Source organism: Python bivittatus, unplaced genomic scaffold, assembly GCF_059951505.1.
Source record: "Python bivittatus isolate LINGU-HERP-01145 unplaced genomic scaffold, Pbiv_v1 ctg000070_np1212, whole genome shotgun sequence".
Taxonomy (NCBI): Eukaryota; Metazoa; Chordata; class Lepidosauria; order Squamata; family Pythonidae; genus Python; species Python bivittatus.
Window position 1 is genome coordinate 1,171,777 of NW_028277034.1, and position 27,533 is coordinate 1,199,309.

At 39.3% G+C, this 27,533-nt stretch overlaps 1 protein-coding gene across 2 annotated transcripts; it reads left to right on the forward strand.

Annotated features, from left to right (window-relative positions):
- DCUN1D4 (defective in cullin neddylation 1 domain containing 4) lies at positions 1 to 27,476 on the forward strand. 2 transcript variants are annotated; one of them, XM_007439854.4, is made up of 11 exons: positions 1 to 197; positions 11,074 to 11,144; positions 13,463 to 13,502; positions 19,608 to 19,722; positions 20,774 to 20,865; positions 21,383 to 21,453; positions 22,295 to 22,386; positions 24,421 to 24,529; positions 25,633 to 25,737; positions 26,449 to 26,551; positions 26,666 to 27,476. In XM_007439854.4, exons 1-11 carry the CDS (start codon positions 32 to 34, stop codon positions 26,719 to 26,721), a joined length of 1,020 nt encoding a protein of 339 aa, XP_007439916.2. In that variant the 5' UTR covers positions 1 to 31; the 3' UTR covers positions 26,722 to 27,476. The 2 variants fall into 2 exon arrangements, with proteins under 2 accessions (XP_007439916.2, XP_007439917.1); XM_007439855.4 differs by lacking the exon at positions 1 to 197 and adding an exon at positions 701 to 753.
- The last annotated feature ends 57 nt before the right edge of the window (positions 27,477 to 27,533 follow it).

Here is a 27,533-nt window from a genome sequence, read left to right on the forward strand (position 1 = left end):
CGAAAGAGGCGGGGCGAGGGAGCGGCGTCCAATGGCGGCTCGCAGGGGGCAGGGCGGAAGGGCGGACCTCTGCCTGGGGGAAAGCCGAACGGAGTCGTGGGAGAGCCGGTTGGAACGCCCGCGCGGGGCAGGGTGTGTGGGTGCGCACACGCGCTACGGCCGCTGCCCGAAAATGCACTCGGATGCTGCGGCTGTCAGTAAGTGGGTCTCCGGGCGGGCGCGCGGAAGCGGCCTGGTAGGCGGCGGGCGAGTCGGCGTTTGCCTTCGCGGGAGGGCGGCGGAGCGAGAGAGGCGGCGAGGGGAGAAAGCGACTGGTGCCGGCGGGGAGTTCGGGGATGCGTTGAAGGGGGAAGGCTGCCTGTGACGCAGTTCGACCAGGGATGCTTCGGGCTGCGGCGGCCCCTCCGCGCTGGGCGGGCGGAGAGTCTCCCTGCCCTTCTCAGCGGCGGCCGGGCTGAGGAGGCGAGAGGCGAGCGGCGCACGGATCCAGGGCCGCCGGTGAGGGGGAGAAAGGAACACCCCGCTCGCCTTCTCTGCCTCACTGCATGGCGGGAGTTGGAGTTCCCGACCGCGGTGGCTGCGCAGCCCGACCTGGCCCGCGCACTACAATTCCCAGAGTGCATCCCGCGGCCAGCTGTCTGCCTCTCCCCACACGCCCCCTCCTTTCTCCTCCACCATTCGCCCCTCTTTGGGTCAGGGGTGCAACTGGAGCCCGAAACCCAGGCACGCATCGCCTCTCTGGGGAAGGCGCAGGTAGGGGGGGTGTCTTGCAGAGGGACCCATTGAAGGCATCGGGGCAGCTGCATGGGGGTGGGGGTGCCGTTTGTTAGGAGGGGGGAAGGAAGCAGCGGAGGAGGTCCCCTAACGTGTTTTCCTCTGATCTTTGGCTCTCTACCTCGTTTAAGGCTGGACGTTTTCTAGGGCTTGGTCTGCACTGGACAAAGTTCCCACGCCTTGATTGACATTGACGAAAGAAAAGTGGGAGGGGGGAGGCATTCTTTCCTTGCCCCTCAATATCTTGTTTTGAAGTCAACAGAAGCTAGTAATTTACTTCAGGGTAAACTTACTTGAAAGTTGCTGTGTGCCTTTTAACTTGTTGCTGGGGAGCCATTCCAAAAGAGAAATCCTGTTGAATTGTTCATTGATCAGGGCCATTCTAGTATTTGGATAAGTTTCTTTAGGTTACTGTTTTTGTTTTTAATATTCCTGATTTTCCAGGGTTTGTAAATGGATAACTTACATTTGCAGTTTTGTAAAGAGGCTTGCCAGTATTTGGATGGTAGACATAGAGGAAGGGATTTCTCCATAGCTAGGATAGAACAACAAGCTGCTAACGGGTTGTAAAAAAAGGTTAGTAAAAACAATAATCTTCCATCAAATAGTGATGGAGAGGGGAACAGAGTGGTAGAGAAGGGGCAGATCACTCTGTTCCTCTCTGGCCTGTTCAGTCACCTGCATGGAATTTCTTGTCGTCTATGGTGACCAGTGAGTTTTTAAACACAAGGCTGCATTATTTGCATCATCCTTGTCCATGTAGAGTAGAAAACATAAATATTCTTCTTTGGTATTACAGCAAGTTATGGATAATCCACACTGTAACCCTGTGTTAGACACTTTAAAGGTAAGACTGCAATTAAGCTAGTCAACTTGGTGGCTCCCGTAGAAAGATGTAATAAAATATTCAACTTGGTTTTGCAAAATCTCTCTAATATTTATTCAGAAATAACATCATTTCTCCACTTCATGAAATTGGTCACTCTGTACAGTTTATTTTTATGAATATTCAACATTTATAACCTTTAAAAAAAAGTTTGGAGTGATGAACTCGGAAGACTGTCCTGACAGCTGCTTCTGAAATATGTGTGATTTAGTTATCCTCTAGACAGAGAACTTTTATCTACCCAAAGAAGTAGCTCCTAAAATTTAGTCTCTGTATTTAATGTAGTAATTATGTATTGCTATCAAACAAGATTATTGACCCATCTATTCATTGCTATTAATACTTAGTAGATTTATATCAAATTTCTTTGGTTTCCTTTTCCAATAAACTAGGCCCATATCCTCAAAACTTTCTTTCAATAATAAGTAGCAGTAAACTAATTTAGCTGGTATCCAGTGAACTGTTGAACAGTAAACATTTACAAGTGCGGTAGAACATCTGAGGTTCTTCTGATCTGGTTTCTTGAACAGATTATCACTGAATGCCTTGAATGCTTGGAAATTGAGAGGAAAGTGCTAATGGTTATGTGGCTATGTTGCAAAATTACAATGCAGTAATATTCACTTGGAATTAAGGCTCATTAAAAAATAGAGATTACTTTCAAATAAATCTCTTAAGAGTTCAAGTTGCAGCCTTACAGGTTTTATGAAGGGGTAACTGCTACTGAATTTCAAGGATAGACTGTTGCTCAATGGCATTTTCTTCTGAGTAGGCATGAACTGCATAGAAATGCATCCTCATAGTAACATGTAAAATCACACTTTAGCATGTTTGTTAAGAAATAAATATTGAACTAGAAGTAAAGTACTCTGTTTTGCCCTGTTGGTCTTCAATTTGAGATGCCATTTTAACACACATCTCACTTAAATATTTTTAAGCTAATTTAATTTGTTGTGTTTTGTTTTTGAAAGAAATAAGTTATAACTCAACTGAAAGTTTTATTTTTGTGCCTTTGTGATACACATGATTGACTTTGAGCTTGGAAGCTAAGCAACATCTTTTCTGGTTCATACTTGGATGGGAGACTGAAATTTCAGGGCTGTGGGTTGGAGGAAGACTGTGGCAAACCATTTTTGTACTGTTGCCATGAAAATGTTATGAACAAGTCTATGAATCATCAGGGTCAAGCTCAGTTTGAAGGAGATATGTTGTTTAAAGCTTATTGAAATAAAAAGATTCTAGCCAGACATGGTTAGGCAGGTAAAGATGGGTATAGACAGATTTTATTTCAGAGAATGTTTCAGAGCTTTGGTGCAATGTCAGAAAAGTCTTCTCATGAACATTTGTTGCATGTCAGTTAATGAAAGTAGTTTGGTATAAGAAAGCACACTTTAAACTGATTTGAACCAGATCATAATTTCAAGCAATAGTTTTTGCAGAAACTCATCATCCATTCACCACCACCAGCCCCCCATAGGAAACATCAGCTGTTTTTTGGCTTGGTATTCTTTAAGGAAATATGGGGTCAGAAGTGGGGTGCTGAGAGGCCATATATTTGCCTGAACTGTATAATGCATCTGTTGCCTAAGGAAAACCAGGAGAACTTGAGTTTAGGCTGCAACCTTCTGACCACAAGACTGATTAGATTTTCCTCTTTGAGAGCAGAGAAAATGGCCCAGTTTTGGAGGGGATAATCTAACACTGAATTCTTCTTCTTATTCTCCTTGGAAATAACTGCAGCTCTCCCTTGTTGTAAAGCTCTGATTTTAGGACAGGAGAAAGGAAGAAAGGGAAAGTCATTGAACTATTCAAAGGCTTCTCATATGACCCCATCCTTGGAGAAAATGTAAATCAGCTCCTGAGGTACTCAAGTGTTTCTCTCCTGTTGCTTGCAATTGTCTTTCCATCCTCATTTCTGCCCAGGTGGCCTGTTGCTGATGAAGCATTTAAAATGCTGAAGCACTTTGGTGGGGTAGTATTGCCCAATTCTAATTTCTATTATAGATGATAATTTAACCACACAAGGAGTGCTGTGTATAAACATTGATATCTTCTGGCTCCTATTTTGTGAATGTGTTTGTTTTCAGATGGCCACAGAATTTTAAATAAATATGAATTCATAGCATACTCAGAATAGTTCTGGTACCTAAAAGAGTGGTGGGAAAAAAAAATCCTTGGCTACTGTAGTACCTGTGTTTATTTCATTAAAATGAAGTGACTTGTTAATCTAATTGAAATAGATTGTACTAAGCCATAATTTGTTTTGTTCACACATTTTGCTAATCAAAACAATCTGTTTCAGTTTAGAATTATGGTAAACTAGGCCATTATGCTTTGTTCAATAAATTGTGGTAAAAAATCTTGGATCAATCTGTATGAACACAGACATCCATTAGAAGAGAATATATGTAGCTCAGGGTTGAACTGTGGAGTCCTTGGTGCTTTCCGAGCTTGGTTGTTTGCTTGCGGACATTTCATTACTTGACTAGGTAACATCATCAGTGCTAGTGAGCATGGAGTTTGCTCCCTGTTTATATACAGTAGCTTGCCCTGCCAGTGTTGGTGGAGGTGTGGTTTCTCTGTGTTAGTTCCTTGATTAGGGTATTGTTTTCTGCTTGATTGTTTGTTTGGTGTTAATCTTTGCTTATCTGGGTGTCCTGGAGAGGATGTGTTCTGATCTTTTTGTTTCCTTCTTACCTTTTTTTATTGTTTTTTTTTTAATGGTGTGTAAGTGTGGTTTATCTCTGTGTGTCTACTGATGGCTGATTTATTGATGCTGTAGTGGGTTGAGTGGTCAGGCACTTTTTGATAAAGTTGTGTGGGTATCTATTTTGTTGGAAGATGTTGTACAGGCAGTCTGTTTCCTTTTTCTAGTGTTTTGGGTTGCTGCAGTGCATATCACTCAACCCACTGCAGCACAGCCAACACAAGCTATAAAAAGGATAGTACTTCCATACACTAGAAACATCTCAGAAACAACCAATAGACTGTTACAACCAGATGGCATCACTGTAGCACACAAATCAACTAAAGCCCTCCAAAACATCTTAAGTAAACCACAAGACCCAGTGGCCCAAGAAGAAAAAACAGGAGTCATGGACAACATACAGTGTAAGGACTGTAATAACCACTAGGTAAGACAGACAGGCAGAAGGTTAGCAGAGTGCATACATGGACAGACTCAACCATAGTTTCAACTGGGAAATTGTGAGCACCCTATACCAAGCTAAATCCAAAAATGCTAGGGAATTCCTAGAAACTTGGCATTCAAACAAATCAGCCAACAATAGATACATTGAGATAAACCACATTTACATACCATTCAAAAGAGATATTAAAAAAAGAACTACCAAAGAGAGAACCACACCTCCACTAATACTGGCAGGGCAAGCTACTGTATATAAACAATTCCCTACTCACTAGCATTGATGATGTTACCTAGTCAGGTAATGAAATGTCTGCAAGCAAGCAACCATGCTCAGAGAGCACCAAGGACTCCACAGAACACAGACATGTTAAAGAAATACTTAGCTGTGGCATCAAATTTGTCCCTCTGTAGTATCCTTATATCTGTTTTGTCATGATCAAAATGTGCTTAAGAGCAGAATAAATTAACACAAGTGTTGTCTTCCATTATTACAGTGAATGTGATGAAAAGATCTGAAGTATGGAGTCCTTGGTGCTCTCTCAGCTTGGCTGAATAAAGATTACAATTGCATGGTTCTAGAATTTAATTTTTAAAAAAATATTTCATTTTTTGCAAATGCTTTTATTGCATTATATGCATTTATTACAGTTTCTGCTTGTAAATAGTTTTCTTGTGTATAGTAAAATCATATGTTGTACACATATGTGCCCACTGAGAACATATGTATGCACATGTGCCCATCTGTTATAAAGATAGATTGCCAAGTGTAATTCAAAATAATGGTTTTGACCTGTAAAATTCTATGCTTCTTGGTGCCAAGATGTCAGGGTGTCAGGACCACCTTCTCCAGCCTGAATTGACTCATCCAATACATTCATCACAGGAGATGCTCTTGGTGATTCCACATTTTTAGGAGATACAGAGGCTGAAACCAGGAAACAATATTTCTCTGTCATGGTCCTGACTTAATGGAACTGCTTCTTTTTGGACATTAGATGACCCCCCATTGTGATGGCCTTCTGGAAAGCATAGAAATCAGGATTAGTTTGGAGGGGCTTTAGTGATTATGTATTTTCTTGCTTGTAATTATGGATTGTGAATTCTGGAAGTGTTAATGTGTTGTTGTTATTATGAGATTGTTTATAGTTAATGATTAATTATTTAGCTCTGATGAAATGTTGCTGTTTTTGCTTTTTTTTTCTTACCGTTTGCCATTTACTTTTATGTTCTTACCATGGATGTTTTATTATTTATGTTGTATCTTGGCTGTTATAATTTTTGTTGTCTTGTAAGTTGCCATGAGTCTCAGTAAATGACCACCCTCATCCCTTTATAGATAGGCACGTTCATATAAGATGCTATATAGTTAGGTTAGTGTAGATGGTGGGTGAAAGTTCAACCCAAAGGTGCCATAGCATGTAACGCAGGCACCACAGCAGTATGCAAATAGAGCAAGGAAAGTGCTTAGTTAACTTACCCAGTTTCAGATAACAAACTGCATCCTGGTTAAGGTAAACTAATCATGGTTCTACTTTAACCACAATTTAATATTTGAGTGTAAACTCAATGCCTAGCAAGTTTTGCCTACTGCATCTATATTTGGTGTAAAATTTGTCTCTAAACAGAGTAGAACTCTTTCTCAACATATTGTTGATAATTAGGAAGTTTTATTTCTTTTGGGAATGCTTGTCATATTTATTTGGCTGTGGCTGAGGGTTGGATTCTGGGAGATATTTTAGTGTTGTATGCTATTTTGTCCTATAGCAGTATTTATTGTGTTTAGCTTTCATTTATCCTAAAAGAAAGGTAGAACCAGCTGTTGCTGAGGTAAATTGGAATATTCTCTTATGTGGTGGTCCTGAATTCTGTGACTCTTAAGAGTGCTTATTTTTATGATATTGTATCCCTCCCCTAATGCTTCTTTGTACTACTGGATTGAACAGTCATGCATGTCAGTTCCTCTGTATCTACAGTTAGGAAACTAATTTGTGTAATTTTATTTATTTGGACACAATATGTTAAATCTTGTCTTCCTTTTGATACACAGAGTTCACCTTTGGATAAACTAATATGTTACAGTGGTACCTCTACTTTCGAACGCCCCTACTTACGAATTTTTCGAGATAAGACCAGCTCCGGCCCCAAAAATTTACCTCTACTTACGAACTCGCCTCGACTTACGAACCGGATCCGCGGCCATTTTCCGCCCGTGCCACGTGGTCCGCGGCCATTTTCCGCCCCTGACACGTGGTCCGCGGCCGTTTTTCCGCCCTGCCGCGTGGTCAGCGGCCGTTTTTCCGCCCCTGATGCGTGGTCCGCGGACACCGGAACGGATTAATGGTAATTACATTGAACCTTATGGGAAAATTTACTTCAACTTGCGACCAACTCGACTTGCGATCAGAGTCACGGAACGGATTAAGTTCGTAAGTAGAGGTACCACTGTAATTTGTTGGTCTTGTTTTGTAACAGAGTATGAAAAGTTTTTCTCTTCAAACCGATATTTTCTTGTTCAGAAAACCTGTTTGGGACTGAAAAGTATTCAGGCTAGCAAAACTTCATTTATAAAAAGCAAGCATGTGTTGAGTCTTTACAGAGTGCAAGCTTTAGAGTGTGGGAGGAAAAGTTCTGAAGAACTGTGTTGCAAAAAACCTGGTTTGGCTATTTTTCTTACTGCTTACTGGCAATTAGTATTTAGGTTTAGACTCTATACTGTTTACTCGTATTAACATTCTTTTTGTACTCCCCCCCACCCCCCGACAACTTACATATTCTTGTTCTGTATGATGAGGCCATGTTTTGCTCTGCTGGAGAAATCTCTTCAAGGCAGAACTAGCCATTTAGAGGAGACCATGTTGGGATTAGGGCTCTTTTTGGAAATTATTAAACTGAATTTAGAAATAATTTTTGGAACTATGGTGTTTCTTTGATTCAGAGAATTACTCCAAATATATTAATGTTGCTTTTAATGTTAAGGATGTACAGTGGTACCTCTACTTACGAACTTAATCCGTTCCGTGACTCTGATCGCAAGTCGAGTTGGTCGCAAGTCGAAGTAAATTTTCCCATAAGGTTCAATGTAATTACCATTAATCCATTCTGGCGTCCGCGGACCACGCGTCAGGGGTGGAAAAATGGCCGCGGACCACATGTCGGGCGGAAAAATGGCCGCGGACCATGTGGAATGGGAGGAAAATGGCCGTGGACCATGTGGAATGGGCGGAAAATGGCCGCGGATCCGGTTCGTAAGTCGAGGCGAGTTCGTAAGTAAAGGTAAATTTTTGGGGCCGGAGCTGGTCGTATCTCGAAAAATTCGTAAGTAGGGGCGTTCGTAAGTAGAGGTACCACTGTATCAGCAATCCCTTTTACTCCCAAGGCTATACTTTCCTCAAGAGCTTCTTGACTAAAGACACCACTGCTTCTATAGGTCAAATCAGGTCAGAATCTTATGGCACTTTCTCTTTATGACATCAGCAATAATTTGGCCATTCTACTTCAGTTCTAGCTAGCCTATACATTTAGAGTAGCTATGCTAGTGTTGGATTCAAATGTGCATACGGAAAGATTTTTTTTATTCCGAATAGTTTTTTTGCAGAACTAACAGAAATTGTATACTATTGAAGATGGAAAAGTTCACATTACATTCTTCATTTTGTATGTTTTGAGGGCTGAAGAAAGCTAATCAAAATATCCCCTTATAGGATAATGTAATGGATTTTATTGGGGGTAAGTGACCTGCTCTTACCAAAAGCTACCTTACAATAACACACACTCATGTGTGTTGTTACTGAAAGATGCTTTAGCCCTGGTGTGCCAGGAAAAATTCCGTGCTAGCTGTATAATTCCTTGTACTGTTTCTGCTAAAACCATTACATGATTTGCCTCATAATTTTAGGGACATGAAATCAGTTAACAGAATAAATCTCTGTCAGTAATAAACTATTTCAATGCAATTGGAGTTAATAATAATACAGTTCTGCTTGCCTTGTACAAGTTGGATCTTAATAATGCCAGCATTAATTGAGTTGTCCTGGTCACTGCTATGAAAGTCTTGGTCTTTGTTGCAGATTGTGGCTTTATGCAGGCTTTACTGCTGGTTCTCTCTTAACTAGCTTGAACTATTGCATAGGTGAGTTTCCCTTTAGAAGTCAGTGGGAAAGATCCATTTGGTTTCTTTTGGCATTATGCATTGTTCTGGTCTGGTTATTTGATGTTAATTTTAATAATTTTATGGCATAACTTTGGACTGTAGTACACTGTAGTAGATATTTGAGATAGAAATATAGAGATACCTACAGTGGTGGAAGAGTAAATGGAGGCACCAGAGGGGGAGATGTGGTTCTCACTGAAATTAGTGATATCACTTTCCTGTCCCATCACTGTTTATTTGTATAAAATAAACCCATAAGAAGGTGGCATGCTATGAAGCAAAGCAACAGCCTATAGCAGTGCTTCCCAAACCTGGGTAATTTAAATTGGGTAAAAGTGGTTTTTCTTTGGGTAGTGATACACAAACCCATTACCCAATCACAACAGGGACATTTAAATTGACTTAAAGATTGCCATGTATATTAACATATATTCAAAAATCTCCCAAGGTATTCCTATTAAGATGAAAATCAATGAAATGACCAATGGTAATTTGTTGAAATGACATAAAGATCATTCAGCGATACTGTTTTTATAATACAGGTGGTCCTTGAGTTACGACCATTTGTTCGGCGACCATTTGAAGTTAGGGTTTTGAGTAATGAAGGAAAAAGTTTGGGAAGCACTGCCCTATAGCATCATAGTAATTTGCAAGTATACCTTTGGGCTTTGCAAAATTTCTACTTGTACAGTTGAGAATATGGCTGTACAAAATGTTCAGAAGAGGTGCTTTGCAATACACAAAGGTGCAAGCAAAGCACCTTTCTTTAGTTTCTTAAAGCGGCCACATCTTTCACCAGTCTTGCAAAATGTTTCAAAGGGATCTGCGTTCAAGTGCATGCACAGAGACTACCCTTTGCTTTCTTCTCACCTTGCGAAGGGGGGATAGCTAATGTTCTACTGCTTTTTGAGTATCCTTGCCTGCCATACAGCCATTTTGTGAATAGGCACGTATCCCATAACAGCCATTTTGCAAATGTGCCCACCAGATGCTCTCAAAATGTCAAATGTGCTCCTGCCCCAGAAAGGTTTCCTATCTCTGATATATTCAATGACAGTTATGCTTTTATAACAACAGTAATCTTGTAAATAACTCTGTGAGACAGATATTTTTAAATTGGTGGACTGATTAACACATGTAGAGTGATAAGAAACTTTGATTTCTGCTTCATCCATGTAAAAACTGCCAGCCATGCTGTTTAGCTACTTTGCCCTAGAACTGGGCTTTGTAATTCCTTGGCTCAAGGTTAACAAGTTCAAGTCAGTGATAAAGCAAACTGGGGAATAGAATTGTTTCCCTACCGGAATGTCCTCATCACTATGTAAAAGTTGCCCTTTTGAAATTCATATGTTTAAGAAAGGTCTGGCCTCTCTCATTGTTTGTTCTTCTAGAAGGACTGTGTTTAAAATATGTTTGTATTAGCTGTTCAGATACCTTACATATCTCTATTTAATTATTTCTGGCAGTAAGCTTGTGATTTTTATATTTTCCTTACTGTAAGCCAAGCTTTTTGTTGCCAGCAACACTGCAGAAATAGGTGCGGCTGGGCCCAGAGGGGCAGGTTGGTTCAAGAGCTTTAAGGGCTGAAATGGGCATCTTAAGCATCTGCAATGTTTAAGACACCTGTTATGCTCCTAAATCCCACCTCCACCCCATGCCAAACATTGCAAAAGAAAGACCCACTATTTGGGGCCACTTGGAGGATATTCTGGGGATACTGGCAAGGGTGTACACAATTGTGCCTCTGCTGTAAATAATTATGGTATGTGATTTGGAGAAGTTAATCGAAATCAGATCCAATAACTGAAAATGCAGTGAGTGATATACAGTATGCATTGTCATATTGTTCAAGTTGCATTATGTGATTGAAATGTCATTTGGGCTCCAGATGACATTTCAGTGAATGAAGAAGCTCTAAAAAGCTACATATTACATATTCTGTTCTATGAGAGAAGAAAGGCTAAGTTGAGAATAAATTAGCACTAAAAAAGAGTCCTAACTTATTAGGTTTCCAATATTAATTTTTATTCCAACCTGTTATAATTTTAAAAGTGTTTGGTCAGTACCATAATGGATTAATGTAAACTTTATGTCTTTTTTTTTTTTCATTTTTAGATTTTCAGCTGAATTCTCATCTATCAACACTGGCAAATATTCACAAGATTTATCATACTCTTAATCGGCTGGTAAATACTTGCATTTTTGAAAAATTATGTTTATTTAATGTTAAATGCATATTTAAGTATTCTTCCTTTATTACTTTGAAATCAGCAATGAAGACCTGTGTAAATTCAACTGTGTATACTTTCATTAGTGCTAATCCCTTTTCTTCAGTGTTCATCTTTAGATTAATATTCACACTCTATATGTACAACTGGCATGTTCACATACTCTTCCATATACCAAAAATACCCATCTGATTCTACTTTTGTTAGAATTCCTATCCTCTTATTCCTACTACCATACACAGCCCTATCTACTTGTAGATTGCATATTAATTAGTATAATTAGTGTGCTGTAGGATTATCAGAAAAAAAAGAAGCCAAAGCTCTTAGTACTGATTATGAAGGGGGTCCCAAAGTTCTGCTTAGTAAGTTTTAATACTTTGGGTTTTTAGATATAATGGGCACAGTTATATTATTTAGTTATGTAAATGTTTGTGCACTTTAATGTGATAAATAATTTGTATCTCTGACCATAAGCACCCTAATTAGATTATTCAGAGCTGCTTATCCCCTTTCAGAATAAGTGTACAGGAAGTCCTTGCCTAACAACCACAATTGGGGCTGGAAACTCATTCGTTGAGTGAAGCAGTTAAGTGAGATGCCCACGTGACTGCTTCGCTCAGTGACTGCAATCCGGACACTCCCAGTTGCAGTTGTTAAGCAATCTCCCAGGTCATTAAGTGAACGGAGCAAAAGAGCTGTCTGCTGAAGGATTTCAACTCCACGCAGAGCTGAAATCCTTCAGCAGACAGCTCTTTCTCTCTGTCCTCTTTCCCCTCCCTTCTCTCGGTGGTGAACAGTGCACCTGAAGATTTGAGGTCTGTGCTTTCACACCACTGAAAGGGGAGGGGAAACCTTTCAGCAATGCGAAGGCAGGGAACTCAAACCCTGAAGATTTCCACTGCCCACTGCTGCGTCCCCTCTGCTTGCAACCTTCCCTGCTGGCTTCCAATGGGAGAGCCAGCAGAGAAGATTGCATATGGTAATCACATGATTGTGGGGCACTTGGCAACCACTTGTAAATGCAAGCTGGTTGCCAAGCACCCAAGTGACCATGGGGGATGCAATGTTTTACGACATCCAGAAGTGCTTTACGGGTTGTAAAGCACCCTTTCTGAGGCTGTCGTAACTTTGAACCATCATTAAACGAATGGTTGTTAAGCAAGGACTACCTATATAATGAGTAGACCTTGGATAAAACATTAAAACGCATCTCAAGCTACTTCTCTGCCCCTTCCCTCTGGAAGCATTAGGAAGTTTGTGTATCATGATGACATGACCAATTGTTGAAATGTTTACAAGGAGAAAGAACTAAGAGTTAGCAAGGCGTTGATTTTTGTCACAGTCTCACAGATGAAGAGAAATGAAAGCTGCTTTTCTCACATCCTGCTCTTTGGCTAATTCTTCTACCAGCATCAGCAGCCTTTTTTCCACATGCCTCCTTGTAATGGTTATACTCTCCTGGGGCACACTCCCTCTGCCCTCTAATGGTTGAACCAAGGAGGGGTGGCTTTGAAAACAAAGATGGTTTGTCATCACAGCGGAATGGCTCAGTAAAGGAAAAACATGCACACAAGTCTTTAAGGGAAGCAAAACTCTGACATTGCCTTTGTGTACTTGGTGACTCTCATAACTTACAGCATGGAACTTTTAACTCCATCTTTTCAGCCAGTTATTCTAAAATAGGCTTGGGTTTGTTGTGTATCTTCCTCTGTTTGATATTTTGTAGTCCAAAACATTTGCAAGGCACTTGGTTGCTTGTGTCTGCTCCAAGCCTAGGCCTTTTATATCCAATCCCTGAGTTGTTTCAATCTGAAGGTGTATTTAATCTCATTGTTAATATCAGTTACATACAGGCTGAATTTATCTTGCTGACTTTGGGGAAAAACCAGGCTGTAATGTCTTATTCATTATTTGCTTGGATGGATAGATTATTTGAAATTCTTAGAAGCTGAGATGAAATCTGGAGCTTCATTGAATCCATACATTTTGTAGTCATTAAAGGGAAATAACAAAATACTATAAAAATATTAATGACAATTTTGACAGTAAAACACTTAAGAATTAACATTTACAGCCAGAGTAACCTAAATCAGAAAAGTTCACAAGTTTTCCCTCAGATAAGGAAGTCAGTTGTAAATGTCTGCACAGTCTGCGACATTTAAATCTAGTGAATCAGAAGTGAGGGAAAGCGGTAGGCCAGAATAGGATAGCTGTCAATATTTGAAACTACAAAGCAATATCCAAACTTCCAGTTAATTAATTTAAATATTTTTCAGAATTTGACAGAAGATACTAGTCAAGACGATCACCAGACAGGTAGAGTTCTTAAGTTTATATGCATTATGGAATTTTTAAGAATGTTAGATAAAAAGGAAACATTAAGTTTTCATTTGTTAGACAAATTTGTGTCATGTTTTAGTGTTAATTTCTACCAAAAATGGAGGAGGGATCCTTCCCAGGATTTATAAAAAATGGTGCGACAGTTTGTTTATAAAGGTGTGATAATGTGTATTCAAATATTTAATATTGTTATATCAATTACTCTTTATGTCTAGTAAATGTTCAGTTAAAACAGACTGCTATAGGCTGGGTTAAAACATTTGATTAACCATGGTTTGTTTAATTATCTTCAGTGAATACATCAGAATTGGCTGAGTTCACACAACATGGTAAATCATAACCACCAGTTCACAAACTATTGTAACTGAGTTCACAAAATGTGCTAGGGAAAAAAAACCATTTTAGTTTATTGTTGTATGAATCATAATGTGATTTGTTTTTAGATAATGTTAAGGATAATGTTTGATTTCTTTAGAGTGCTTTTACCGAACTGTAGTATGTAGTGAAATCTTTAGTGTTGTGTTCATTTTCAGTGATCATCCTTTGCTTACAATACACTTGCTAAATGTATTGCTTGACTTTATTATATCGCTGCTGTTGGTTCTACACTAAGAAGTTGCAGCTCTTTGTTCTGTAGCAAACCTATAATTTGGTAATATTTTTAAAGTGACAACTCCTGTTACCCTACATAATTGGCCTATTGACAGAGGATGTTGACTGCGCTTTCTTTATATGCCTTAATTTCAGCAGAAGATAAGGTACATGTATAGTGATCATTCATATGTACAAAGGGAACAAAGTTGATAAATGCAGTATGTCAGAGACACAAAGTTATAGTAACTAAACCACAGTTTCTCAACCTTGTCAAGTTTAAGACCGGTGGACTCCAACTCCCAGAATTCCCTAGCCAGCATTTGCTGGCTGGGGAATTCTGGGAGTTGAAGTCCACCCATCTTGAAGGTGACAAGGTTGAGAAACCCTGAGCTAGACATTGGGGATGTGTTCATAAAGTAACACTTAAGTAAACAAGAAAAAGATGGTAGCTGAGTTTACAAACTTGTACTTTACTGAAGTTTGGAAGAAGCTGTTTTTAAGTTTTTAAGTTAAAAAAACGTTCCTTAGAATTTGCAACCAGAACAGTTTTTCTGATGTTCTGATAATGAAAAATACTTATTTTACTCATTCATTTGCCTTAATTAGCATGAGGATTGATTTTGCATCTGAAGATAAACTCCAGCTAGATGAATCATATAAATTTTATAAGGAAAAGTCTGCAACAGTAGAAAAGTCTCTAACAGTAGAATACTAACAAAGGTTCTTGACTTTACATTGCAGTACCTGTTCCTGTTTAATATGTTTTAGATTTATGTGGTTATCACAAGATCACACACATTCATCTACTTCTTAAAGGCTCACATGGAAAGATATAAACCTTAAGAGGCCTATTGCTAACATAATATGGAAAGCAGCCACAATATTGGTTATTTTGAGAAATACATACAACTTTCTGCAGCTTACAAACTGATTTTAAATAGTTTGTTCTGAGGATTGGTTCTGTTCCTTCTTGAGTAGATGCCGTTCCCTGAATAGACTCTCCTCTTGAATATTTAGGGAAGGGTATCTGATATCAGCAAGAATAAGGAGCAGAGTAATATTTTTATCCAATACAATAATATTTTGGGGAAATATAGGATAAACTGAGGAAATAGTTCAAGAGGTATGTTCAGCTCTTGCTGTTTGCTAATATTATAGGTTACAGACAAGGGTTCTTATATGCTAGATTTTATAGTCCATTTATGAGATTTTTGCATGAGTTAATTGGACACTTGCTTAAGGTTGATTTTTTCATGGGCTAAAAATCATTTCAAGCAGATTTAAAGTTATGTTAGTTGATTATTTTTAGATTTTATAAGGGCTTTCTATGTAACAATTTACAGTATTCTGGTATGTTTTCTTTCAGTTGTGTTTTGGTTTACGTATTACTGTATATATTCCTACAAGAAGGCCTAAATAGCTCTGAAGTTGATCTAGTCACTATTTACAGTATTTAAAATTGGCTTGAGGTCCAAGTTTGTCATGAAGCCAGTTTGGACTACTCCAATAGATGACTTCAGCTGAATGAGAATGAATATCATAGTTAATTCTCTTATAGCTTTGAACATTTAATACTTCAAACATTTAATACTACTTAGCCAAATTCAAAAGGAATGTGTTGGGATGGGGAAACTTGCTCTCTACATGATATTAACTCTGCTATGTAGCTTTGCAGGGTTAAATTTTATCTCCCTGCTTTTCATAAGGACCTAACAACAACAACCCTACTAAATTAGGCCAAAGCTCAACCTAGTGCATCATTTTGTTTTTCACAATAGTCAGTAAGATGCCTCTGGGTGCCTGCAAAAACTTCTAATCAACATCAGTGGATGATCTCCAGCCTTAATGTTTTGAAATGGGAAGAAAAACTCTGTCTACTTTCTCAATACAATGCATGCTTTTTGCACATCTTAATCATACCACCTTTAGTTGCCTTTTTCAAAGAGGTTCAAATGTTTTAACCTCTTCTCATAAAGATATTTTATTAGCCTCCTAATGATTTTTGTTTTCCATCTGTGGGGACCAGAACTGTTCACACTATTACAAATGCTAACATACTATACATCTGTACATTATTATTATATTATGCCTTCAGCACTGGCTCCTGGCAACTCCTGAACTAGTCCCTGCAGTTTTCTGATTTCCAGAAATGGTTTGCCATTGCCTTCTTACTAGGGCTGAGAGAGTGTGTGGCTGGCCCAAAGTTATCCTTTGTGCCTAAGGTAGGATTAGAACTCTGTGCTTTCTAACCTGGCACCTTAATCACTACACCAAACTGGCTCTCTATAGATCTATATAAGGGCATTACAATATTGGTGATTTTATTTTCAATTCTTTACTTAGTTATAGATAATTCAAACATATTGATGTATATGTGAAGTAGTGCGGGGGGGGGGTTACCTCATTGTCATCAACTCACACTTGAATTGAATTGCATTTGCCAATTAGTTGACCACTTACTGTTTAAAGAGATCTTTCTGGAGCTCTTTTGTTTTTTTCCACCCTGAATACTTTGGTTTGTAAATTTGACCAGATCACTCCTATGCCTAAGTCACAGTGATTTATGATCAGGCTAAAAAGCACTGGTCCCAAGCATTCAAGGTCCTTGAGTGACTTTACTTCTTGCTTTCCTCTATTGAGAAAATTGCCTATCTATGTGAAACTGTTGTGAAGTGAGCTTGAGATATATGTATATACATTTTTATCCTGCCCCAATCAACTCTGAGCTGTTCACAATTAAAACAGTCCATGAATGAAAACTCAGCCCCCTCAAATCAGCATAAGTATAACTAAAGAATGGATGCGGAATCACCATCAACTAAAATGCCAGCTTAAAAGAGTTTTCAGAGATTTCTGGAATACTAAGCATAAAAACTTTAAGCTTTATATCTGGGAGCAGCATGTTCCACAGTGTTGGAGCAACCACAAAGAAGACCTGCCTTCTGCCTCATATCTCATTCATTCCTTGCAGTGATGAAATCCTGAGCAAGCCCTGTTTCAATGCTGTCATAGGGTGGGCAGAATAATTTTAGATAAGGCGATCCCAGGTATAATCTGGTGCTGTGGCATATAAAGCTTTAGAACTGATAACCAACACTTTGACTGCAAAATAGGTGTTATCCTGCAATAGCAGGTTCTACTTGCTAGCAGTTTGGCCACTGCATTCTGTACCAGTTAAGCTTCTGAGTCATCTTCTGATTTAGAGTGAAATATGATGACCCATAGCTCTTTTCAGTAAGTGTCTGTTTCAAACTTGGAGAACCCTTTTAAACCTGGCTCTTATTCTGAATGCTTAGGTTTTATTTGTAGCAATTCTTCCTCAGCAGATAGAATCCAAGCATGAGTGACCGTGGCCTAGAAACATCTATGTTTGGTGGCTGTAAAATACTGTATGTGAAAGTACCTTATATGAAATGTAGTCATTAGATGATAATCTGCACAGTTCCTGTGGAAGACGTATTGATGATTTTGAAAGTGCTTCACTAGCTATAGATCAGAGTGGGGTGCAGGATTTCATGGATTATCATATAGGCTCTCTCCTCCTTATCTCTCTGCTTGTTTGAAAGCAAGGCTTTCTCTGGGAATTTTTATCTCACAGAATTTATGTGGAAATCAGATTTCGTTAGTAGTGGCACGCCTTCTTAAGGACTGTATATCTGGCATCCTTATCAGGATCGGTTGTTATGTAATAGTGGCTTTGTTTGGTGCTCTTTTAATTTTCAGTCTGTAGCAATTGTAGCTATTTTCAGAGATTTAGGAGAATTGCACATTTGAGTTTTCTCTGCTGATGCTGTAGTGTGGCATTTTGACTTTTATGTGTCTTCTGATATTTTTATTGCAATTTATTGTTCAGTGGTTTAAAAGGTATGCATTTGATTGATAAGCTGCCTCAAACCCTTGAGAGAAAGTAGAACTTGATGAAATAAGACATTTTTAGGGAAGGTGGTTGAGAAGGTGGTGGTGTTGCAGCTCCAGAGGATCCTGGAGGAAATGGATTATCTGGACCCTTTTCAGTCAGGTTTCAGGTCTGGATTCGGGATGGAAATGGCATTGGTCACGATCATGGATGATTTCTAGCAGGAGCAGGATGGGGGTAATGCATCTGTCCTTACTCTTCTTGACCTCTCAGCAGCTTTCATCACCATCGACCATGGTATCCTTTTGGGTCGACTTAGGGAGTTGGGAGTGGGTGGCACAGTTTTGCACTGGTTCTCTTCCTTTCTCCAAGGTCAATCCCAATCGGTGTTGATTGGGAGTTAGAGGTCCAGCCCATGGCCCCACCATTGTGGGGTATTGCAGGGTTTGGTACTCTCTCTGAGGACTTTTACTTTTTAACATCTACATGAAACCACTGGGTGAGGTCATCTGCAACCATGGGATGAGGTATCAATATGCAGATGATACCCAGTTATACATCTCCATTCTGGGTGACTTGAGTGATGCCATGCCCACCCTTTCATGGTGCCTGGAAACTGTAGGGGTCTGGATGGGGTGCAACAGGCTTCAACTGAACCCTGGTAAGACGGAGTGGCTGTGGATTGGAGGCCCCTCTGTATCTGAGAATTTACCATCTTTGATTTTGGATGGGGTTGCACTGCCCCAGACAGACCCAGTGTGTAATCTGGGGATCCTCCTGGACTCATGACTCTTGCTTGAGCAGGTGGCAGTCATGGCCAGGAGGGCCTTTGCCCACCTTCATATGGTGTGCCAGTTATGCTCTTTCCTGGATCTGGAGGCTCTCTGGTCATGCTCTGCTCATCTCTTGGTTAGACTATTGCAATGTGCTCTACATGGGGCTACTCTTGAAGAGTATCCGGAAGCTATTGTTGGTTCAAAATGCAGCTGCGTGGACAATCTTGGGTGCCCCAAGGATGGCACATGTAACACCTTTACTGCAGGAGCTGCATTGGGTGCCAGTTTGCTTCTGGGTCCAATTCAAGGTGTTGGTTATCACCTTTAAAGCCCTATATGGCATGGGTGCAGGTTACCTGAGGGACCATCTCACCCACATCACGTCAACCCGTCCCACCCAGTCAGGCAGAGAGGGCATGTTGCGGACCCCGTCAGTAAGAAAATGTCCTGTGGCAGGGCCCAGGAGGAGAGTGTTCTCTGCTGCTACCCTCGCCCTTTGGAATATTCTCCCCTCAGAGGCAGTGGGCCCCTACCCTCCCGGTTTTCTGGAAAGGACTAAAAACCTGGCTCTGCCAGCTTGCGTGGAGCAATAAGAGCTCTAATCAATCCTGGGGGTGGCTGGCACCCTGATGATGCTCCCTGAGCTAGTTGCCAATTCCATCAATTCTTGGAATTTATTTATGATTTATTTAAGACTGTTTTTATATTGTATTTTAATTGATTTTATCTTCTCTGTAAACTGCCCACATTCACTTTTTGACAAGATGGGCAGTGACAAATTTGATATATAAACAAACAAACAAACAAACATCTACCTATTTCATTGTTGTCTCTTTTTCCTACATTCTTCCCCAGGAAATCTGAGGTCTTGCAGTTCATCAGACAGTTTTAGCAAAGTGATGCCTCCAAGGAAAAAAAGGCGACCTGCAGCGGGTGATGATCTGTCGGCTAAGAAAAGTAGACACGATGGGTATGTAATCTTTCCTATGCAATGATTTTTTAGTTAGGAGACATGATGTTTGGAAGGGCAGCAAATCAGGAGATGGTGGTTGAAATTTCAACTCTATCACCAGCTTATTTAAACGAAATGACTAGGCTTTCTTATGCTTTGCGGGCCTGGCACAATATACTTTCCTTATTTTAAGAGTTACCATCAATGCTATCCATTCTCCTATAAGAAATTGTTTAGTATGAAAGATTTTTCTGTAAACTTATAATTTGACCTGTGGATCTTACACAGCTTTGATTATGTATGTATGTATGTATGTATGTATGTATGTATGTATGTATGTTATTTATTTATTAAATTTATATGGCGCCCATCTCCCCCAGAGGGTGACTCTGGGCGGCTCACAATTAAAATCAAATATTAAAAAAAAGTAAGAATATAAATATCTATGTTAAATTAGCTAAAAAAATAATACTATATTAAAAAAACTATATACAATTCAAGATGGGGGGGCAGGATCCATTACCCCACCAGCCAATTCCAACAAATGATAGAGTAGCCTATAAAACAGAAATCTGACAGTGATGGGCCTTAATTTGTAGCAAAGTAAGATTTGGTTTCTGCTTCTGGAAAGAATAGGGTTGTGCATGCTTTGAAAATCATTTGGAAGAAGTGCTTTGGACCTCAACTGAGCACAGCACCTCTCTGCTATTCATTAAAGCAGCCTGATGTTTTCTGGGTTTCAGTGCAAGTCTGAAAAAAGATCCTTCTGCTGTAAGAGTTGCAGTTGATTTTATAAAGCAGCCACATCTTTTTCCAGGATCATGCCATCAGTTCTGTCTTGAAAGTTCTTTAAATTCCAGTATAGAAATTTGGAAGCATTCCAAATTATAAAAAGCATTCACAGGAATGCTGTTATAGAATAATTCATAGTGCCAAAACTCTGAAAGTGAGTGGGTTGACTAGGAACAAGAAGTTACTTCAAAGGCTTACAATATATCAATATATCAATATTGACATATTGTTTTATTGAACTGAAACACTATGTTCTTAAGCTTTTTCTCTCTTTCAGCATGTACAGAAAATACGATTCTACTAGAATAAGGTCAGAAGATGATATGTTTTCAAGTAAGAGGTGCTTAGAATGGTTCTATGAATATGCAGGCAAGTGTTCACATCTGCACATTTCTTAAATTTTGCTAAGTAAGAATTTGGAAAGAAAAATCATTTCCTATTTGAAGTATTCAAAATATTGAATTTTTAATTAAATAAGGATGGCTTCAAATAATTTTACCTTTCTCCAAAATGAAAACATTACACGTACAACTTAAGTTTTGACTTGAAATTATAGACAGTTTTGCAGATACTTACTAGATGCATTTATGAAAATTCAAAGTTGTTTCTAAGGTGCTGTATTTTAAACAGTTGAAGAGTATCTCTTTTTGGTTAATTGGAGCAATGAATGTGAATCTGCAATGTTGTAAATAATAAAATTTGATTCTGTTTTGAGAAACATTTGGGCTCTTTGAACATTTGCATGTTGTGACAGTTATACCTTGTGGGGTTTGAGACAGGGAAAGGAGTTTTTGATCCTTGGACTTACACTGCCTGCTCTGTACCTAAGCAGTGTTCAAATAATTGTAACTTTTGAGAGAAAATAACCTTTGTCATTCACTTGTAGGGACAGATGATGTTGTGGGTCCTGAAGGGATGGAGAAGTTCTGTGAGGACATAGGAGTTGAACCAGAAAATGTACGTTCATGCTCATTTTATAGGTAGTAGGGAACCTGTTTGCGTTTCTCCCATTTCCATTTTTTTAAAAAAACTTTGTGATTTATTTGTTCTGTCACTCTACCCTGAATCTGATGAGCAACTTAAAACATTGATTGTGCTAGCATAGCGTGCTTAGGCATTGCATGATTAAATGGCAAATATAGCTACTTAGGCCTGCTAGCTCCTCGTCTGGGCAGCTGGAGCACACAGCTTCTGTTGTAGTTGGATAGCTGAGGCAAATGGTTCTATATGCCTGTGCATGCAGGATGCATGTTATAGCCTGTGAACCTGTACTTTCCAGTTAGTTTGTTCAGGAATAAATACATCCAGAAACAATGTTGACTTGCATTTGGATAGCATACTTAACAATTTGCTCTGGTAGCGAACTATGACAAGAAGTCCACTTCTTCACCTACCAATGAGATGGATCACCGGGCATGTGTGGGGTAGAAATTATATGCATTTACCACTTGACTGGTTTATGGTGGCCCATTGAAACTATTTGATATTTTATGTTTTTGCTGTGAAGAAAGGATAGTTTTCCAGCAGTCATCTTTCCTCTTCATGGTTCAAATGCTTTTGTCTTTCCATCCATCCCCCTGTATGACAACACTGGGAATGACCCCTGCACTTTTTTAGGTCCAAATGCTTGAAAAAATAGAATTGTGTCTCTCTTCTGCCCCATCCCTGGTTGCCCGCCCCTGGCGTGATACAAGGCTTTGAAGACTCTAGGTGCATTAAGAAAAGTATTCAAGAAATAAAATTCTTCTGTGTGGTTATGTAAGCTTTGGGATCTTTCATTTGTTTATTTTTAAACCAGGTAGCCATGCTTGTGTTGGCTTGGAAATTGGATGCTCAGAACATGGGCTATTTTACATTGCAAGAATGGCTAAAAGGAATGACATCCCTGCAGTAAGTATTATTTCTATTATCAAATGTGAAGTAGCTCCAGTAATGACCTGTTGCCCTCTTACAAAGTTGATCTTGCACATCTACATAAAGTAAAAATCCTGTACTTTCTTATCCAATAATTTTGTAAAGATGCATATAGCACCTGTTTCTGGATATCCATTAATTATTTATATGGTTTTACCTACTGTCAGTTCCACAGGACTTGAGGCAGATGACAAAGAACAAAAGAAACATATTCAATAAAATCAGGAGCATTCAGTGTTAAAAGGCTTACCTTAATGTGCAGCAGGCATACTATGAGTCCTAACACACTGGTGGAACAACCAGTTTTTAAGCAATTTGCAAAGGGCAAAGCAGTTGGGGCATTTTGTAGCTCAGGAGACAGGTGTTTCACAGCACGGGGGCAGCTACATAAAAAGATACCAGGGAGCCCAGCTCTTGAAATTGGACCTGGAAATGGCCATAGCATAGGTGTTATGTGGCTAAATCTTCTACCAGCAGTTAGATGGCCTACTCTGGACACATTAAAACTTCTGAGTTGTCTTCAGAGGCAGCCCAATGTAGAATGTGTTGCTCTAAACATGAAGTGACAAGGACATGAGTCAAAGTATTCAGTGCATCCCAATCCTGGTAGGTCACAATTGGTGCACCAGCCAAAGCTGGGCAAAGGCCCCCTGGCCATGGCTTTCACATGCTGCTCCAGCAGGAGTGATGACCTCAGGAGAACTCCCAAATTGCATTGGGGGAGGGGGGATGCAGCCCTGTCAAGAACTAAAACTGGAGCTGGGGTAGAGCCTGATCTGTCACTAGCAAACAACTGGTGTTTTGTTTTGACCCATCCAGGCCCTCCCTACTTCCAGGCACTGGGTCTTGACTTCCATAGCATTCCTGGCCCTGAGAACCGTCAGCATACTGAAAACGTTACACCCCAATCTGATAGATGGCCTTTCTCGGTGGTTTCATGTCAATGTTATGCATGAGGGAGAGGATGAAGCCATATGGCATTCTGTATTGGAGCAGCCACCCATTCCAGCACTCCTCCTCCACACACAATAATTGAAACTGCCTGCTTACGAGGGAGTGAAACCACTGCAAAACAGTACCTGGAATCCTCATCCTCACAGGCACTCCAGAGGGTTACCATTTACCAGCACCATTGCAAAACCCTCTGGATCCAGCAGGTTCAGGGGAACAGGCATTCTTAATCAGTCTCTTGCCCCTGTGGAGGTTCAGCATGCTTATGACCATAGCAAAAGACTTGATGACAGTGACCTCCATTTCCAGATCATGGCACATCTGCTTTAAGATAAAGCCCAGGTCTAGCATGTGACTATGTGTAAGGACCAAGATTTCCTGATATCTCATGATTGCTATAGAGGAAATGAACTCCTACACCCATCCAGACTCCTTCTCTCTCCACCTCAGGTCTTGGAGGTTAAAGTCTCCTAACACCAAAAGGCTGGGAGACTCCACTACTAACCCTGCAATGAGATCCCCTGCCCCTCAGGCCCAACATAACATGCAGTCTCCCCCAGTCATCTGTGTGGCAGCACTTCTGGTTGTAGCCAGGGTCTCAGGGACAGCTATCACCAGGCCCCCTCCCTGGTCCACTTGCCGCTCACCTCGGTTGCACTCAGTCATATACGGTCTGCTTCCAGATCCTATACCCATCCAAAGAAACCCAGCTCATGACCACTCTTTCCCCTGAAATCCTTTTCCCACTAGGGCTCCAAGTAATGGGGGTGGAAGCTCTTCCTCTCCTCCTGGGGGGAACAGTCTCCTCTGCCCCACATCTCTCTCACGAGGCTGTCCTAGACCTGCCTCTTATGTGTGTTGTAGATGGATTTCTCATGCTATGAGTGCATTAAATGAAGAAAGGGTGTTGTGCACTGTAATTCCTTGAGAGTTGTTTTGGAAAGATTTTTTCAGATTTTAAAAACAAAGGGTTTAAAACTGGAAATTTGTGGGGTGATTATAGCAATCTCATAACATTTAAATTACTATTGATGACAATGAGTATTGTTAATTTTACAGATGTGATACAACAGAGAAGCTAAGGAATTCTTTGGATTACTTGAGATCTTTATTAAATGAGCCTATGAATTTTAAACTTATTTACAGATATGCATTTGACTTCGCACGTGTGAGTAGCCTGAAATTCTGTTAAATCTTCTAGGAAATCAGGGCCAAAATGAGAAAGCCATGTTGGGTGCTTCATTTTCTCTCCTAAATTGTTTGCTTTAAAACAAATACTCTTGATTTGAAACTGAGGGAAGAAATTAACCTTGCTAGCCTGAAGACCAAAATACATTACATGCGAGTTTGAAGCATATTGTGAGGAAGAGCCAAAGGATTGGCTCCACCTCCATTTCTGACCCTCCCCGGACACATTTGCCTTCAGTGTTTTTCAAAATTTTCACAGACCAGCAGGATGTGCAGAGTATAGGATGGGAAATTCCTCCCCCAAGCTAAAGAAACACCTAACCTTATGGGAAAATAAAAGGAATGAACTGGAAGATACAATTTGTACCAGTCCAAATCCATAGGTTTGGCCCCAGCGTCCTCCAGAATTGTATTTTTTAAATTATATTCATAATGTCATAGAATGTTTCAAACCTGAGGGCTGTTTTTGCCCTCAAACCACTCTTGTGTATCCTGGAAGCGGTGCCATTTTGAAATTTTCATACCTCTAGCATTTCATGGGACAGGAAGGGAAGTATTAAATATATGGGGAGTTACCATATGACTAGTATTTAATTTTCATTTAAAAATTACAGAGTTACATTTAATTTTTTAAATACTTTTTCCTGGCTCTTCCTGCTTCTGAGACTGTGGACTGTACTCAGAGTCCAGAAGTGGCCTTTCCCTAAAACGTACATCCCTGGTTTCTGAAGCCAATTATTGCAACAAGAAAAAGTCACTATTGCTTTTTATTATCCTAATCACAGATGCTATAATTCATGAAGGTTTGAATATGTCACTTAACATGTGAATAGGTCAGGTCACTTCCTGGGGTTGGAAGTTGGTATTCAAACTGAAGATAGCATTAAATTTGTGCATCTACTTTAACAAATCTTCATTGACTCTAGTTAGGTGTAGCTTGACTGTGCATGCATTAATGAAAACAAAAAAGCAAGGGAATGCTAAATAAAGATAAGAGTTTGATTATACTTTGTGAAGAATAAATTGACATGGCTCTTAGCTCAACTAACCAATATTACAAGTAATTTTTTTTCCTTCTGACAGGAAAAGGATCAGCGAAGCCTAGATATCAATACTGCCAAATGTATGTTAGGACTTCTCTTAGGAAAAACATGGCCCCTTTTCCCAGTATTTCATCAGTTCCTAGAGGTACACATAGAAAATAACTTTTTATGTATAATCTTTTTTAAAAATGCGGCATAAAAGGTTGACATTGAGAATTGACGGTGAATTAATTGAAAATGTTGCTACTAATAACTATATTTACAATTACAGTTAATGCAAATACTTATATAAATTAATACAGATATTTATATATTTTTTTGCTTGGAATTTTTGCTTGGACTAATGTCTGTTAAATTGAGGTTTGCTCGCTAAATGGAGTTTTTACTGTGGTGATGTCTTTTACATCAATTATGTAATTATGCAAATGCCATAGATCTAAATGATGGACATCTGGATCTTACAGACACTCCACCCTCTAAAGTGGTCCATTATATTGAGGTAGTACTAATACCCAAAGTATCTATTTGTGATTTCTGAAACTGAAGAAGCAGGTGACAGTATTTTGCAAGATTCAAACTTTGAAAGAGGCAAAGATTTCTTTAAAATTCCTGTGGCCATGTATCCCAGAAAAGTGTATTCTTGATGCTGCCTTCCTTTCTGTAGCTGGTTTCATCTTGTTTTGGAGGAAGATAATTCCTGGCGCATTTAGTCACCTTAAAATATTTCAGCTATAATATTTATATTTCAAAATATTATACCTTCTATTACATTTGCAAAATTAGCTTCTGCATTTGTAGTTCCCAGCGACTGTGTTCAAAAGGCATTTTGAATAACTGTTATTTTTGTTTTAAGTAGCAATCTAAGTATAAAGTTATCAACAAGGACCAATGGTGCAATGTTCTGGAATTCAGCAGAACCATTAATCTTGACCTCAGCAATTATGATGAAGATGGAGCATGTACGTATTGTCAGGAAAGACAAAGAATCATTTCACATCATATCTGCAATCTATGTGCCTTTTTATGTTTTTGTAATATAATTTTTTAAAAAAAATTTTCCTTCTTTCTTTAAGGGCCAGTGTTGCTGGATGAATTTGTGGAGTGGTATAAAGAGAAACAAATGACATAGGAATTTTAACTATGCACAGCTGCTCAAGAGTCTTTGTTACTACAGTTAATGTCAACCATTAGCCATAAACTGCTCTTTGTATATAAAGCGCATGCTGCTTTTCCTGCACTGTATCCCGTTTTCAGGGATCTTTTGGTGTTTGCTGTTTAACAGGCCAGCTCTGCTTGCTGTGTACCATTGTTCTCTTCGAAGGCTGCTTTGCATTTTGTCTCTACACTACAGATGGTAAATTTACCAGCATCCTCACTGTGATTAATGTGAATATTGCTGTCTAAACTTTGTATATGTGTATAAAAAAAAAAGCTTCATCTAGGAATGATTTCAGCAGAAAGGTATTGTAAAAATTTTGTTGCATTTCTAGTTGAGTCAAGTAACCATGTAACTTAATTTTTAATTTTCACTTGGTCCTGGGCATAGCATTTCAGGGAAAGTGATTGGTGGGATGCTTGTCTTGTGTGAGACTGTTGCTAGTTAGCTAGCAATCATTGTCTTAGGATGCCAGTCTTTGAAAGGAAATCTTGCAGTACGATTTCTTTGCCAGTGCCCAACTTCATTTTTATTTAATAAGCAAGCATTGGCTGCCTTTTTAATTGAAACTCTTATTAAAATTGTTACAGCTTGGACAGAGTTGAACATGCCATAGTAACTTCCGTTTGGTGATAATGCTGATTTCTTAATATTCAGATGCTGTAGTTTGCTAATAGGTATAGGTGATCTAATTAAACATCTGATTAAAAAGGGTTTTAGACTTGTAATGTGGCATATTCCTTTATTTTACTGTTGTTCTTGTTCCCAGAGTGTTTGGATGATCT

What these genes read in the sequence shown, in the direction of transcription:
- DCUN1D4 (XM_007439854.4), top strand. Translation starts at nt 32, where the DNA reads ATGGCGGCTCGCAGGGGGCAGGGCGGAAGGGCGGACCTCTGCCTGGGG. An exon ending in TCAAGACGATCACCAGACAG is followed by an intron (nt 13,503 to 19,607) that starts GTAGAGTTCTTA and finishes ATTCTTCCCCAG; the next exon opens with GAAATCTGAGGTCTTGCAGT. An exon ending in TTATGATGAAGATGGAGCAT is followed by an intron (nt 26,552 to 26,665) that starts GTACGTATTGTC and finishes TCTTTCTTTAAG; the next exon opens with GGCCAGTGTTGCTGGATGAA.